Consider the following 13,553-nt stretch of genomic DNA (forward strand, 5'->3'; position numbering starts at 1 on the left):
TTAGTGGAAAGAATATGTATTTACTGTCATTTCCTCATTTTGACAGATATCCTCAATGGGAATAACCCCTTTTTTTGTAGAAAATGTCAGTGAGCTCCAGTTATGCGCCATCAAACTAGTGACTGCAGTGAGTACTTTTTTAACCTAGTGATATTGCTGTTTAAAAATAAAACATACACATGGAAGGAGACATAAGTTCATCAATTTCATGTCCCTACCAGTGCACATTTTTTCCATTCTAGTAAAGAATTTGAATTTTGAACTCATTTTATTCTGCACGTTGTATATTTTTGACATCACAATGTAGGAACAAAATTTAATTTAATTGACCCTCTTTGATTTGTAGATTAGTTTATGGCAAGAAATCAAATGGGACATTCCCACTAAAATCAAATAGTTAAAAGAAAACTTCAGGTATGCAATATTATAACTAAAAGGATTGCAAACAGTTTTGCCCTCCCCAAATATTGTATTCAAATAATTTTATACTTAGAGTTTTTAAGAGAATTATCCCAAATAAGTAGAACTTCCTACACTGTGTTCACAGCAAACCCTGTATGTTGTTTCTTTCTCTTCTTTATTTTGTCCTTGAATTTACAGAAAAATCTATGATATCCTCATTTCACTATTATCTTTGATATTTTAATGTAATCAGAAGTAACTGACTATACAGATGTAGATCTGTTGAGTGAAAAGGTACCATTTTTGTAGTGATATTTCGGAATAGAACTGGACTTAAAACCATAGCTCTGGTTGGATTGTGACTCTTACCTCATTCCAAACACACACAGTTTAAGCAAGGTCAACGCAGCAGAAAAAAGCATGTATCCAATTTTATTTACATAGCTGTTTTGTTTTTTTCACTTTTTTGGTTTAAATTAAATCACGTGAATGTTTATATGAACTTGGAAAACCCATTTTTTTTTTTTTCCAGACCTTGCTCTCTGTTATTTCCCGTTCTCCAGCATAATGACTCGGGGAATCTATTGTGAAATAAGATAGGGTGTAAACTTAAAGCACAATAGTTTTTCACAATAATTCTCCATGTGGACTCTGGTATTCTGCACTATATCACCTTTTGTGATTTATCTTAATCCACTGGATTACCTATTCCACAGTATGTCCCAGTGTGAACAAATCCTTAGTTATCTTCACCAACCCTGCATGCAGTTTACTTTGTAGGTTGTAAAGTCTGTATTTAGACTGAACAATATCAATAATATTTTCCATTAAAAATAAATGTATGTTAATAAAATAGTTATAAAATATATACTAAAAATAAAGTTAATACTCTTAAAGTAGCAAAAGCAAAGAAATTTAAAGATGGCTACCACTTTGCTTCTGAGTTACCTTGAATTTTACATAGAATAGCAATCTTGGAAAAGTAGGATTCTTCCCTCCCTTCCCCCCACATTTCTGGTTAATGACCTGATCCTTTTTGTAAAATCTTGTACGCATAGTAAATTCACGTCGTGAGATAAAAATACATATTCCATCTCTATATTTTTCACCATTTTTTTGACAACCATAGTCATAAACATGTTTGGACGCTGATAAATTCTAACTCATATAGATTAGAATAATTAGATTATAATGCAAAGTTAATTTTTGTGCTAGTTTCAAACCACAGTTTGATTTCTTAAGAGCTATGCTTTCTATCATACAGGAGCTCTTTTGGCTTTCTCAACAATCAATAATATGATCACAGAATGAAAATCAAAGCTCTATCTCTGATTTTTTCTAAAGTGGTGCACTTTTTAGTTTTTAATAGTAATATTAAGAAAAAAATAAACCTTCACTGTCTCCTGTCCTCTTCTCAAAGGAACCTTAGCAATATGCTTTTCCTTAATGTATTTTCCAGGTTTATTTCATCCCCCCCCCCCCCCCCAATCACTATAGTTTCTGGAGCTGTGCATTGGTATAAGATGCAGAGCTAGGAATAGCAGTTATCCAGATAAAAAGGATATGTGGAATGGTTTTCTTTGGAAAATGTGGGTGGAGGGGAATCCATGTTGCAAAGTGATTCACAGGAAAATAAAATTTTAAGGACCGTTACGTTTTGAAAACAGAAAAACCCTCTCAGAAAGCTTGCAGTTTAAGAAGCAAGTTTGTTTCATACTATATCTTCAGCCTTTGCAGAGGCAATATGTTTGATGTTTTTAAAATCAGTCTGTCTAAACAAAAGAATAGCTAAGCAGAACTGCCCACCCCCATGCACTGAAAAAACAGTATGTTACTCTGATACCTGTCTGTCACTTGAAAATATAAAAAACAAGTTGTGAATATTGTAATGAATACAAATATGGAAAGCTGTTGGTTTTGAAAAAAATGGTAATATGCTATTTTGGTTTTCTGTAAAACTTAACCATTATTTTTATACCCACACACATATATATTTGAATCCTGTAACTGCTAACAGGTGTTCTCGCGGTATGAAAAACATAGGCAGTTGATTCTGGAGGAAATTTTCACTTCACTTGCAAGACTACCAACCAGCAAAAGAAGTTTGAGAAACTTCAGGTAATGTCTGACACGGATGGCTAACTTCTACAGAATATAATTTTCAGTATATAATGTAGGGATTTAGATTTTACATGGTTTATTAATGATAGTTTTAAAAACCTACAGTTCTACAAGTTGCATTAATTTCTTAATGAGATCAAACAAATAATTGTATAAATATCATTTATCTGTTCCTAAAAGAGCTTTTACAATGGGAACAAAAGTGGAATAGTTATAGGACAAGCAGTCTGGGTGCATAGTAATTATCTGCATTTCCTCTACTTGTGTTGCACATATCTGTACTTGGTTTTTGACTATTTGTGATGTTCAAAAGGACAGTAACAAATAGACACACAAATATGTAATTAGGTACCTAGCTAGAAATATAAGTGAGACTAAATGAAGGTATGCAAATAGAAGTTTCAAGCAGGAAATTTTTCGGAAGCTGGCTATATGGAGCCATTTAACCTTATGCTAATATGATGGTAGAACTCCATCTTGGACTAGGAAGAGTTAAAGGCCCAGTTAGTCACATTCACTTCATCTATGTGGTAAATAGGTAGTTATTTTTCAGCCGAAGAGGACAGGACTAAAGAAGGATTGGGAGATATCTTGAGAGACCTAGGCTTATAAATAGGCTGAGAGAGTTCCGACAGGCAGGCTCCTGTGAAAGATCCAAGTTCAAAAGACTGCTGGAGGCTAGAGTCTTTAGGAAGATGCAAGCTGAGTGGGGCAGTGCTTGATAACAGAGCCAAGGAAAGGCAATGGAACTCAGGAAGGGGTTGAGCACAGGGCTGAGAAGATAAGTTGTTTCACTGGTGACCTTTAGTTACCTCAGAAGGAATCTAAACTAGCCACTTACCAGTCAGAGGACTGAGTAGTGCGTGAAGGCAGACAGCCTACAGAGAGTCCTGGAGTGGAAGAAACCCTGGAGTGTTGTGTCCTGGAACTAAGGGGTGCAGTACAGGTGAGATCATCCCATAATAGCCGTAAACTTCATAAAAGTCTCCTCATGAAATCATTGCACATAGCTTTAAAAGGCATAATTTCTTGCATTTAATAAAATCCTTATACAACGACTGAAAATATTATCTAATGATATTTCATGTCAACATTTAAACTTCTAGTCTCAAAGTAGGAGCACAAGACATCCGTCACCCTTTGGTCCTGATGATTTGCTGCAATTTGAATAGGCAGCCTCTCTGACTGTTTATAACATTCCAACAGTCTCTGTGCCTCTTTATTGTACTCATCAGTGAGGCTCTTTTCCTTTCTCTCACAGATGTGTAAAAGAAATCAGTTATAACACAAGGCAGATATTGCTCAGCAGCTTCCAGTCTTGTTATAAAACACCTCCATCTCCCACTCAGCCTTTCAAATGCACACTGTCATTCTGTAGCTACTCGGGATATAATTAGAGATCCTTTCTGTTATCCAGTGTCCAGTAAGCGTACGTCTCCACTGTAGCTGGGAGGTGTGATTTCCAGCACGGGTAGAGAGACTTGCACTGCCCCTGTTCAAGTAAGCTCACTAAAAAAGCAATGTGGATATTATTATATGGGTAGAAGCTCGGTCAGCTCGGTCAAACTCAGACCTGGGGGGCTGGGTGGGCGTGGACTTGGGAAGTTAGCCTGAGCCACCACTGACCTTTCCAGGCCACCCTACATTGATATTGGTGAACCTTTCACAGTGACCAGACAGGCCATGGAGCACCATAGAGAAATAGCCCTTTCTGTTGATGAACTCTGAGTCCTGGAACAGGGGCAAAGAATGGGTATGTGAGGTCCCATCAATAGCCCCAGTACAAATTAGGAACCCCCTGCCCTGCAAATCTATCAATAAATTGTGTATTCCCAAGCTTTATTGCAGAGCATGCCTCCATGACAACAGTCTGGACGGTTGATCTATCAGCACCAAACTGGTTAGCTGCTGACCAATTGCCACTCCTGATTGCTAATGTTCAATGGCAATGGTCAAATGTTTCTCCATGCTGAAGAGGCGTGTCATAGTGGTGTGCTGCTGCTGGAACTCTGGGGTGAGCTCTGAACAGATCACTAAGAAAGTAGCCTTTGTCATCCAGAAATTCTGCTGTCATCCTGGGTTTGGAGTACTATCCTTTCCAACCAGTTAGTGCTAGTTTCCCTGGCCCAGAAATGGTACTCCATCAGGTGAAGCTGCTCCAGGAAAAGTTAATCCTCTAGTAGCTGCTCAATTTCATCTTTTTCTTCTATCCAAATCAGTCTGGCAGCTGACTTCAAAAGTCATCTGGCTGCATGACCACAAATGCAAGTGCATTAGCCTCTTCATATTTATGACTGAAGATCACTATTTGCAGCAGTATTTCCCACATGACAGTAATCTGAGAATTTCACTAAATTGCAAAAGACAGATAAATCATGGGAATTTGCTAGTTTCACTCTCAAGTCTCAGAATTGCAGTTATTTCTGGTAGGTATCACACAATATACCATGACAATAATCTCAGAATGCACAGAACCCAGAAGCAGGACAATGCACCATGGGCTATCTGTCCAAAATGCTGTGTGCTTATTTTGAAAAAACTCAGTGCCATGTGGACATACTGATTCAAACCAAAGTAGGTTAAAGCTTGTTGCATGGGCGCATTATTTTGTGTGAGTTATTCCGCCTAAGATTATATGCAAAATATGTTCTGCGAAAACTACCCCATGTAGACAACCCTAAATCTTAGAGAGGTTTAAATTACCCCTGCGTGGCTGTACCAGTTCAGCTGTGTGTTATACAAGAGCTTCCTCTTTTACCCAATATGTCTAATTGCTCCTGAAGTCATAATCCTGTGTTTGACGTCTGTCATAGGAAATGCTAATGTCACGTATTCAGCATTATAATTTAAATGCTGTGTAGTATAAAAAGAGGGAAGAGTAGAGGGAATAATCTTTGATTAAACAGTAAGCATTATCTGCTAAATTTCCTTGCTACTTCAAGGGAGTTTAAGTTTTTAATTAAGATACAATAGTTTCAGTTTTTCCTGATGCTGAAAATTCTTCTTTAAAAGAATGTTGACATATAATGGTTGGCTTAGTTTTCTTAGAGTAGTATTCCTTACATACTGTTACATATCAAGTGTTTTAAGAGTGTAAAAAGAAAGACACTGTAAAACAAAAAATATTATTCTCCTTCGAGTGCTTGCTCATGTCAATTCCAAGTAGGTATGCATGCGCCGCATGCACAGTCGTCAAAAAGTTTTCCCCCTAGCAGTACCCGTCTGGATGGCTGTGGAGCCCCAGGGAGTCGTTCCTTCATGGTGGTGTATATAGGTTCCTGCCGGCCTGCTGCCTCTTCAGGTCCTTCTTACCGCCAGTGACGGTCATTGGAGTAGCTCTTTTCTTGCTGTGGCAAGCAATCCTCTAGTGGACTTCTTATAGTTGTATCTGTAAATAGTTTAAAACTTAGTAGTAGTTCAAATAGTTCTAGCTAGTGAGATAAGTTTCAGTTGGGAATTTCACCTCCTGGGGACTGTGGCATGCCTCGGTCTCAAGTGTTTAAGCCATGCAAGTCCTGTCTGGAGCCTATCCCAAAGGGAGACCCAGATGACTCCTGTTTAAAGTATTTGGGGGAAGCCATCAGATTGAGAAGTGCAAAATCTGTAGGAGCTGCCACCCAAGGACTAAGAAGGAAAGGGACTTTAGGCTGAAATTACTCCTCATGGAGTTCGCGCCTATGGACCCCTGTGTGGAGTTTGCTGCAGTCCTCGAGGAAGGCAAGGTCATTCTGAGGACGTCCTTACAGGCCTCCTGAGATTCAGTGGACTTGGCAACACATACCATGGCAACAACCATAGCCACGAGAAAGAGCTCATAGCTTCAGGTGTTGGAACTCCCACCCGAGGTCCAGCAGACTATTCAGGACTTGCGATTTGACTACAGAGCTCTTTTCGGAGCAAACAGACATTAAGCCCCACAACCTAAAGGATTCAAGAGCAACTTTGAAGTGTCTGGGGCTTTATACACCACCCCACTGAAGAAAGCATTTTAAGCCTGCTCCTTGATTCTACCCAGCTCGTCCTATAACAGGAAACTGGGCAAGAGTAACAAACTGTTCTCATTCTCTAATCCAGAGCCAGGGCTCAACAAAGCAATCTCCAGCCTCCAAGCCAAACTTTTGAAGGTGCACCAAGGGGTGATGCACCAGGTCAGATCCCAGATCCTTTCCCTCCCTTTATGAATCCTCTGTCCCATTTCTACCATGCCTGGGCACAAATCACCTCAGGCTAGTGGGTCTTGAGCACAGTAGAATTGGGATATTCTGTTCCCTCATACCTTCTCATCCTCCTTCCCCATCCCTCTTCAGGGATCGTTCTCACGAGCAACTTTTTATGTAGGAGGTGCAGACTTTCCTACAACTCGGGGCGGTAGAGGAGGTCCCTTTAGAATTGAAGGGCAGGGGATTCTGTTTCCTGTATTTCCTAATCCGGAAGGCCAGGAGTGGGCTCAAACCTATTCTAGACCTGCAAAAACTCAACAAATTAATAAAGAAGATAAAGTTCCGCATGGTTTCCCTGGCTTCCGTTATCCCCTCCCTGGATCTGGGGGACTGGTACGCCGCCCTTGATCTGAAGGATGCGTATGTTCATGTGTCATAATCCAGTCCCAGAGTTAGTCCTCCACTTTGTGGTCAACAACACTCACTATCAGTTTACGATTCTCCCTTTCAGCCTCTCAGCAGCCTGTTGGGTGTTCACCAATTGTATATTTGTTGTGGCAGCCTTCCTGCAGGAATGGCAAGTGCAAGTATTCCTGAACCTTGACAACTGGCCAATCAAAGACTCCTCCAGAGCCCAAGTGAAGGTCCAGGTAAGCCTAGTGCAGATGACATTCCACAGACTTGACCTCATACTGTATGTAACAAAGTCAACCCTAACCTTGATTCGGAGAATAAAGTTAATCGTATCGCTCTTGGACTCTGCAGAGTCAAGCTGGGCATTCCTTCCAGAAACTTGCTTTCTCACCGTGGGTGTCGTCATAGAGGAACTCGGGCAATACCCCACCACTATGATACGAAATTGCCTGAAGCTGCTGAACATATGGCTGCTTGTATGTGTGTAGTACAGCATGCCAGACCTCTGCTCCATCCCCATCAGGTTTGGCTAGCCTCTGTGTACAGGCTGAATTGAGACCGCCTAGACAAATTAATCACAGTCACCCCCCAGTTATTGAGTTCTTCAGGTGGTGGCTCAACCCACAAGCGGTGTGTGCAGAAGTGCTCCCTCCTCTACCTTTCCTGGAAAGTAGTGTTCTTGGTTGCTATATGTTCCATTAGGAGGGTGTAAGAGCTGAAGGCCTTAACCTCAGAGCCCCCGTACACAGTCTTCTATAAGGACAAGGTACAGTTGTGGCTGCACCCGGCTTCCAAAGGCTTATCTTCCAAAGGTAGTTTCTCAGTTCCCTGCAAATCAAGACATTCTTCTTCCTGTGTTCTTTCCTAAGCCACATGCTAGCAACAGGAAATGAATGCTCCACTCCCTGCATGTCAGACGAGCATTAACCTTCTGCATTGAAAGAATGAAGCCATTTCAAAAATCAACACAACTATTCATTGCAATTATGGAGCATATGAAGAGACTTCCAGTCTCGTCCCAAAGGATCTCTTCTTGGATCATGTCTTGTATCCAGGTGTGCTATGACTTGGCAAAGATACCTGACCAACTGCTGACAGCACACTCAGCAAGAGCGCAAGCACCCTCAGCAGCATTCCTGGCACAAGTTCCTATCCAGGACATCTGCAGGGCAGTGACATGGTCATCGATCCACACCTTTTCATTGCACTACGCCATTACACAGCAGTCCAAAGTGGGTACAGCTTTTGGGAGAGCAGTGCTACAGTCAGAAATTCCATGAGCTCTGACCCTACACCTAGGTAAGTCTTAGGAGTCACCTACCTGGAATTGACATGAGCAAGCACTCGAAGAAAAAACAGTTACCTACCTCACGTAACTATTGTTTTTTGAGATGTGTTTTTCATGTTCTTTCCAAGACCCACCTGCCTCCCTTCTGCCAGAGTATCTGGCAAGAAGGAACTGAAGAGGTGGCGGGTTGGCAGGGACCTACGTACACCCCCATGAAAGCACGACTCCAGGGGGCTCCACAGTCAACCCGATGAGTACCACTAAGGGAAAATCTTTCCGACGACTGTGCACACGGCATGCGCACACCTATGTACCTTCATTATCTAATAATGTCATAGATCTGAGAATAATTTAGGCTTTTGCTTTGGAGTCAGCATAATGAGTACAAAACATTTTGAGTACTTAATGCACTATGGAAAACACCTCACATACTACTGAGAAGAGGGTTGTACAATAATCTATATAGGATAAAATGAATTTTCTATGGATCTCACAAGAATGGTATTTTGTTTTTTCCCTTTACAGTGGAATAGTTGGTAAAGCTGTAGGTACTCATTTAGAACCCAGAGAACTTGACTTATCAGGTTTTAATAATGTAGGTAGGTAGGAGTTAGGGTTAAAAGTCCTTTGTATTGTGCCTCTTAACTATAATGATATACTGTTTGTTTTCTCCAACAGGTTAAACAGTAGTGATACTGATGGAGAGCCTATGTATATTCAGATGGTAACTGCACTGGTTCTACAGCTTATTCAGTGTGTTGTGCACTTGCCATCAGTGGAGAAGGATTCTAATTCAGAAGAGGAGTCAAACAAAAAAGTAAGACCCTTTAGATGAAACTATTTCATATAGGAGTGTGCATACGTACTTGTTCTGTGACACTGGTCCAGCCCATGGAGCAGTGTTAATGTGTGTGTCCTGCATACATGATGTACTGAAAATGTTGGGTTGGAGGGTCATGTTTTCATATATTGTACATTCAACAAATGAATTTTGCTATTATTTTTAGGTGGATCAAGATGTCCTTATTACTAACTCATATGAAACAGCCATGAGAACAGCACAAAACTTCCTTTCCATTTTCCTTAAGAAGTAAGTGTTATCATACTCTTTAGTTGTGTTTTGATGTTTGTGGTTCATAATTACAATTTTAACTCCCTTATAGACTCTCATTTGGCACTCCTTAAAGTTCTAAAATTTTAATCAATAGAAATTTTTGTGGCAAAAATTGGAGTTTGAATTTGACATGGTATTTTTAAATGTAGGACATTGTAAAAAGAGATTTTTCATTTTATGAATACTTTTTTTGTGAAGTTCTGTTTTAAAAAGAAAACTCACATTTGTTTTATTCATTAAGACCCGCTGAGAACTATTGCATGGAGCTATGAATTTTGAACTCCTTAGAGGTTCAGCAAGTCTTGATAGTCACTAAGGTTTCTTCACAAATCTTGTAAAATGTATGAAGTCTGCAACCTGCAATTGCAAAATTGCAAGCACCTGAAGTGTAGTTCAAGCTTATACATTTTGCAGAAAATCTGGAAAAATTAAGTTACTTTCATATGACAGATCGCTCCAGTTAAAGAAACTTGCAAGTAGTTTAAAATTCCATGACAGGTAGCTCTATGCACAGAACTTTTTATACACCATAAATTCTGCAGGGAGCTGTTTACACACATGAGAATCTACATGCGATAGCTTATACCACATAATACGAAGTGGAAAATTTCAGCTTTCACCAAGGGTGTTGCACTAGTCACCAGTAATATGAAAGAAGAACATGATTTATGGATTAAGTATTTAAGGTATACTATACTGCCATAACAACTAATCAGAATTAGTTTTAAAGAAATTAACCTCCTTTTTTTTTTTTATTAAACTACATACCTCTGAAACACTACCAAATCATCACATGCCAGGCTCTGATTTGATCTTTCTCCACTGCTCCTGCTGTTTATGGACCAGAGATACCCAGACTTTATATCACCCTTTATATTAAGGCCAGAGACTGAGTTAAGAGAGAATACCTTCTCAATGCACTATTCCACTATGAACTAGGGAACCTGATTTATTCTCTGTATGCAGACTTGAAACCCTATTATATCTAATGTATTCATCCTACAGATAGAATCAAGATCTTCAGGCTTATCTCATCCATTCAACATACATTCATTTTAGATGCTAGAGTACCAAATTCTCCAAAATAGACTGAGGCCTTTTTTCTTACCCTTGGAGGGGAGATGAGAGCACACATGTAGAATTTGTAGTCATTATCTGAAAAGTCTGTAAAATTGTTATAATACCCCCATAACGTACTAAAAAACCTGTCTCCAGTAGTTGAAACCAATGCTAGATAAAGAAATAAGAGACTGGACCAGGGAACGAATCCTAGGTCTCTTTCATTGTAATGTGGAGTATTGAAAGGGCTGCCCTCATTTGTCCTACTTTTTAATATGAAATTTTAGCTGCATTTACTCTCTGTTCTTTATAGGATGTATTGCTGAAAAACATAGCTAAATTAGGATGATTCTTTCTGATGATAATTCAGGCCTATCTAGTTTTAGAAATACACGTTTTTGTACTTTAGAACAAATAACAAAAAAGTTGACTCTTTTTAGTACATGATTATTATATAACATTTTCATTGTTTTCCTTTAAACAGATGTGGTAGTAAACAAGGAGAAGAGGATTATAGGCCGCTGTTTGAGAACTTTGTTCAAGATCTTCTTTCCACGGTCAACAAGCCAGAATGGCCTGCTGCTGAGCTGTTACTTAGCCTATTAGGAAGGTTGTTGGTAAGAGACCACAGTATTTCCAATGTATCATAGTGATGTAAAGTGCTGCACATTCTTATTAAATTTAGCCATCTTCTCAAAAAGCTGTCCCGAGGTAAAAGATCTGGTGATAGTAGAATGATCAGATCTAATGCCGCATGAGTTTTCTGGCTTTGCCATAATAAGAGTGGCAGTGATGGACAGAGGCTAATCAGCCAGCCAGACGGTGGAAGGACCTCGCTGAAGATTGATATGGCACTGCTCAGTCTACAAGCCAGCTATGTCCTTTTGGGATTTGCCATGATGATGATTCCTTATCATCATAATGAAAACTTGTTTATTTTGACATAATCTTTTATTAATATTTAAATGTTTGTTTGTAATATATAATTTTCATGCTTCATTTAAGAACTTTCTGCTTATGTATATCATGATATTATATAATATACTGAATAGCATACAGATAGTGAAGTTTAGTTTGGAAAATTGTTGTATTTGGTAAGTAATTTGAAAAAAAGTGATACCATGGACTATGTTGCTCAGTGGAGGTCACTTGTATCCTTCTGTGGGGGATATTTTTCACATAAAAATTCTAGTCCATAACACCCAATAGCTGTATAGACTCATATTGGATAAAACCCACTAACATCTGCAGATACTCATATATGATAGCTTCTCTAGACTGCTCATTTAGCACAAAAATATTATTCAGTAGTTTAGTCTTCTTGCAAGTATAAACATTAACTTAGAGAGTGCTATGATTCAAATAAATTAAACACTTTAGTTGATATAGAATATTTGAAATTCATAAGTCTCTGTGATAAGTAATACTGGCAAACATTTGTTATGAGACTAAAGCAGTAATTTGGGCTTGTTTCTGGACAATAACACAAATAATTTATGATCATGGCCCTGATTAATCCAGCTAGATAGTAGCTTGCAGTTCACTGGTGTACATATGGCAGGTAGATTACATAAGTATAATATAAACATGCACACATTTCATTCATATATATATAAAAATTCATTTTCTTCACCACTGGATCCCTCCCTGCAAAAAATACTCCTGAGATTTTTTTTGATTTTTTTTTTAAATGATACTTCTAATCAAATCCACTGTACAAGATGGATCCTCTCTAGTTAGTTTGATAAGAAGGACCATTTTTTTAAAAAAAAATAATCTCAGTATTTTTTGCAGGGAGGGCCCAATGGTGAAGGAAATGAATTTGATATTAATATTAAAATATTATGTATGTGGTTATGAGAGAGACAAGATAGTGAGGTAATATAATTTATTATTATATCTTTAGTAACTTAAATTCATAAATCTGCTAGATACTTAAAAGCATGGACTCAGCCGAGACACTGGTTCTGTGGCTCATTACAACAATTTGTTTCTGCTTGCTAATCCTCAATTGCCCGCTTCATTTTAAATTGTCTGCCACAACATGTATTAACTCGTTATGCTTAACAATCTGTCCCAACTTGTATTTAGCTCAGACACACTGATTTTCTTTCCCAGAGAAGAGCCCTGTGAAGCTTGAAAGCTTGTATCTTCCATCAGCAGAAGTTGGTCTGATAAAATATATTACCTCAACTATCTTGTCTCTCTCTTATCCTGGGACTAACACATCTACAGCAACACTTCAAACAAATATGTGGCCATTGTAAATGATATAATTTATTCAGTTTATTAGTTGATGAATTTCAGAGTAAGATCAAATAGTATATTATGAAAAACACTGCAGGTACAGTAATGAATAGATAACATTTTATCCTGCTTTTGTTAGGTTCATCAGTTCAGTAACAAGTCTACAGAGATGGCTTTGAGAGTGGCATCACTTGATTATCTTGGAACTGTAGCTGCAAGATTGAGGAAAGATGCAGTCACTAGCAAAATGGATCAAGGATCCATAGCTCGAATCTTAAAACAGGTATATATAAGATCCATATGATTTGGTGCCTAGATAACAATACAGATGGAGACATTAAAAATGTCTGAAGTGCTATTCTGCTCTGAAAAGTCGTCATGTAAAAGTGCCATTTGAGGAGTCCATCGTTATTATCTCTTAAAGAGTTCATCAGATGTACTCAGATTATAAATAAAAATGTCTTTTCTAACTACCAGCCCAATAAACTCATCCTGGATTTTGAGAATCAAGACTGGATTCTTTCAGCCTCACACATGATTTTCAATAGTAAGGATTCTTCTTCGAGTGCTTGCTCATATCCATTCCAGTTAGGTGTGCGCGCGCCGCGTGCACGTTCGTCGGAGAAACTTTTACCCTAGCAACACTCGGTGGGCCGGCAGGTCGCCCCCTGGAGTGGCGCCACTATGGTGCCTGATATATACCCCTGCCGACCCAACCGCTCCTCAGTTCCTTCTTACCGCCCGTGTC

At 38.9% G+C, this 13,553-nt stretch overlaps 1 protein-coding gene across 4 annotated transcripts in view; it reads left to right on the plus strand.

Moving 5' to 3' along the window:
• The window catches only part of NIPBL (NIPBL cohesin loading factor), a 305,455-nt gene that overhangs the window by 235,028 nt on the left and 56,874 nt on the right, over nt 1-13,553 (plus strand). For all 4 annotated transcript variants that reach the window (XM_075066914.1, XM_075066915.1, XM_075066916.1 and 1 more), the window contains 6 exons: nt 47-127; nt 2,420-2,520; nt 9,064-9,202; nt 9,393-9,475; nt 11,043-11,175; nt 12,945-13,088. In XM_075066914.1, coding sequence (XP_074923015.1) covers nt 47-127; nt 2,420-2,520; nt 9,064-9,202; nt 9,393-9,475; nt 11,043-11,175; nt 12,945-13,088 — 681 coding nt within the window. The remainder of the gene's footprint in view (nt 1-46; nt 128-2,419; nt 2,521-9,063; nt 9,203-9,392; nt 9,476-11,042; nt 11,176-12,944; nt 13,089-13,553) is intronic.

The sequence above is a fragment of the Chelonoidis abingdonii genome, chromosome 6, assembly GCF_003597395.2.
Source record: "Chelonoidis abingdonii isolate Lonesome George chromosome 6, CheloAbing_2.0, whole genome shotgun sequence".
Classification (NCBI taxonomy): Eukaryota; Metazoa; Chordata; order Testudines; family Testudinidae; genus Chelonoidis; species Chelonoidis abingdonii.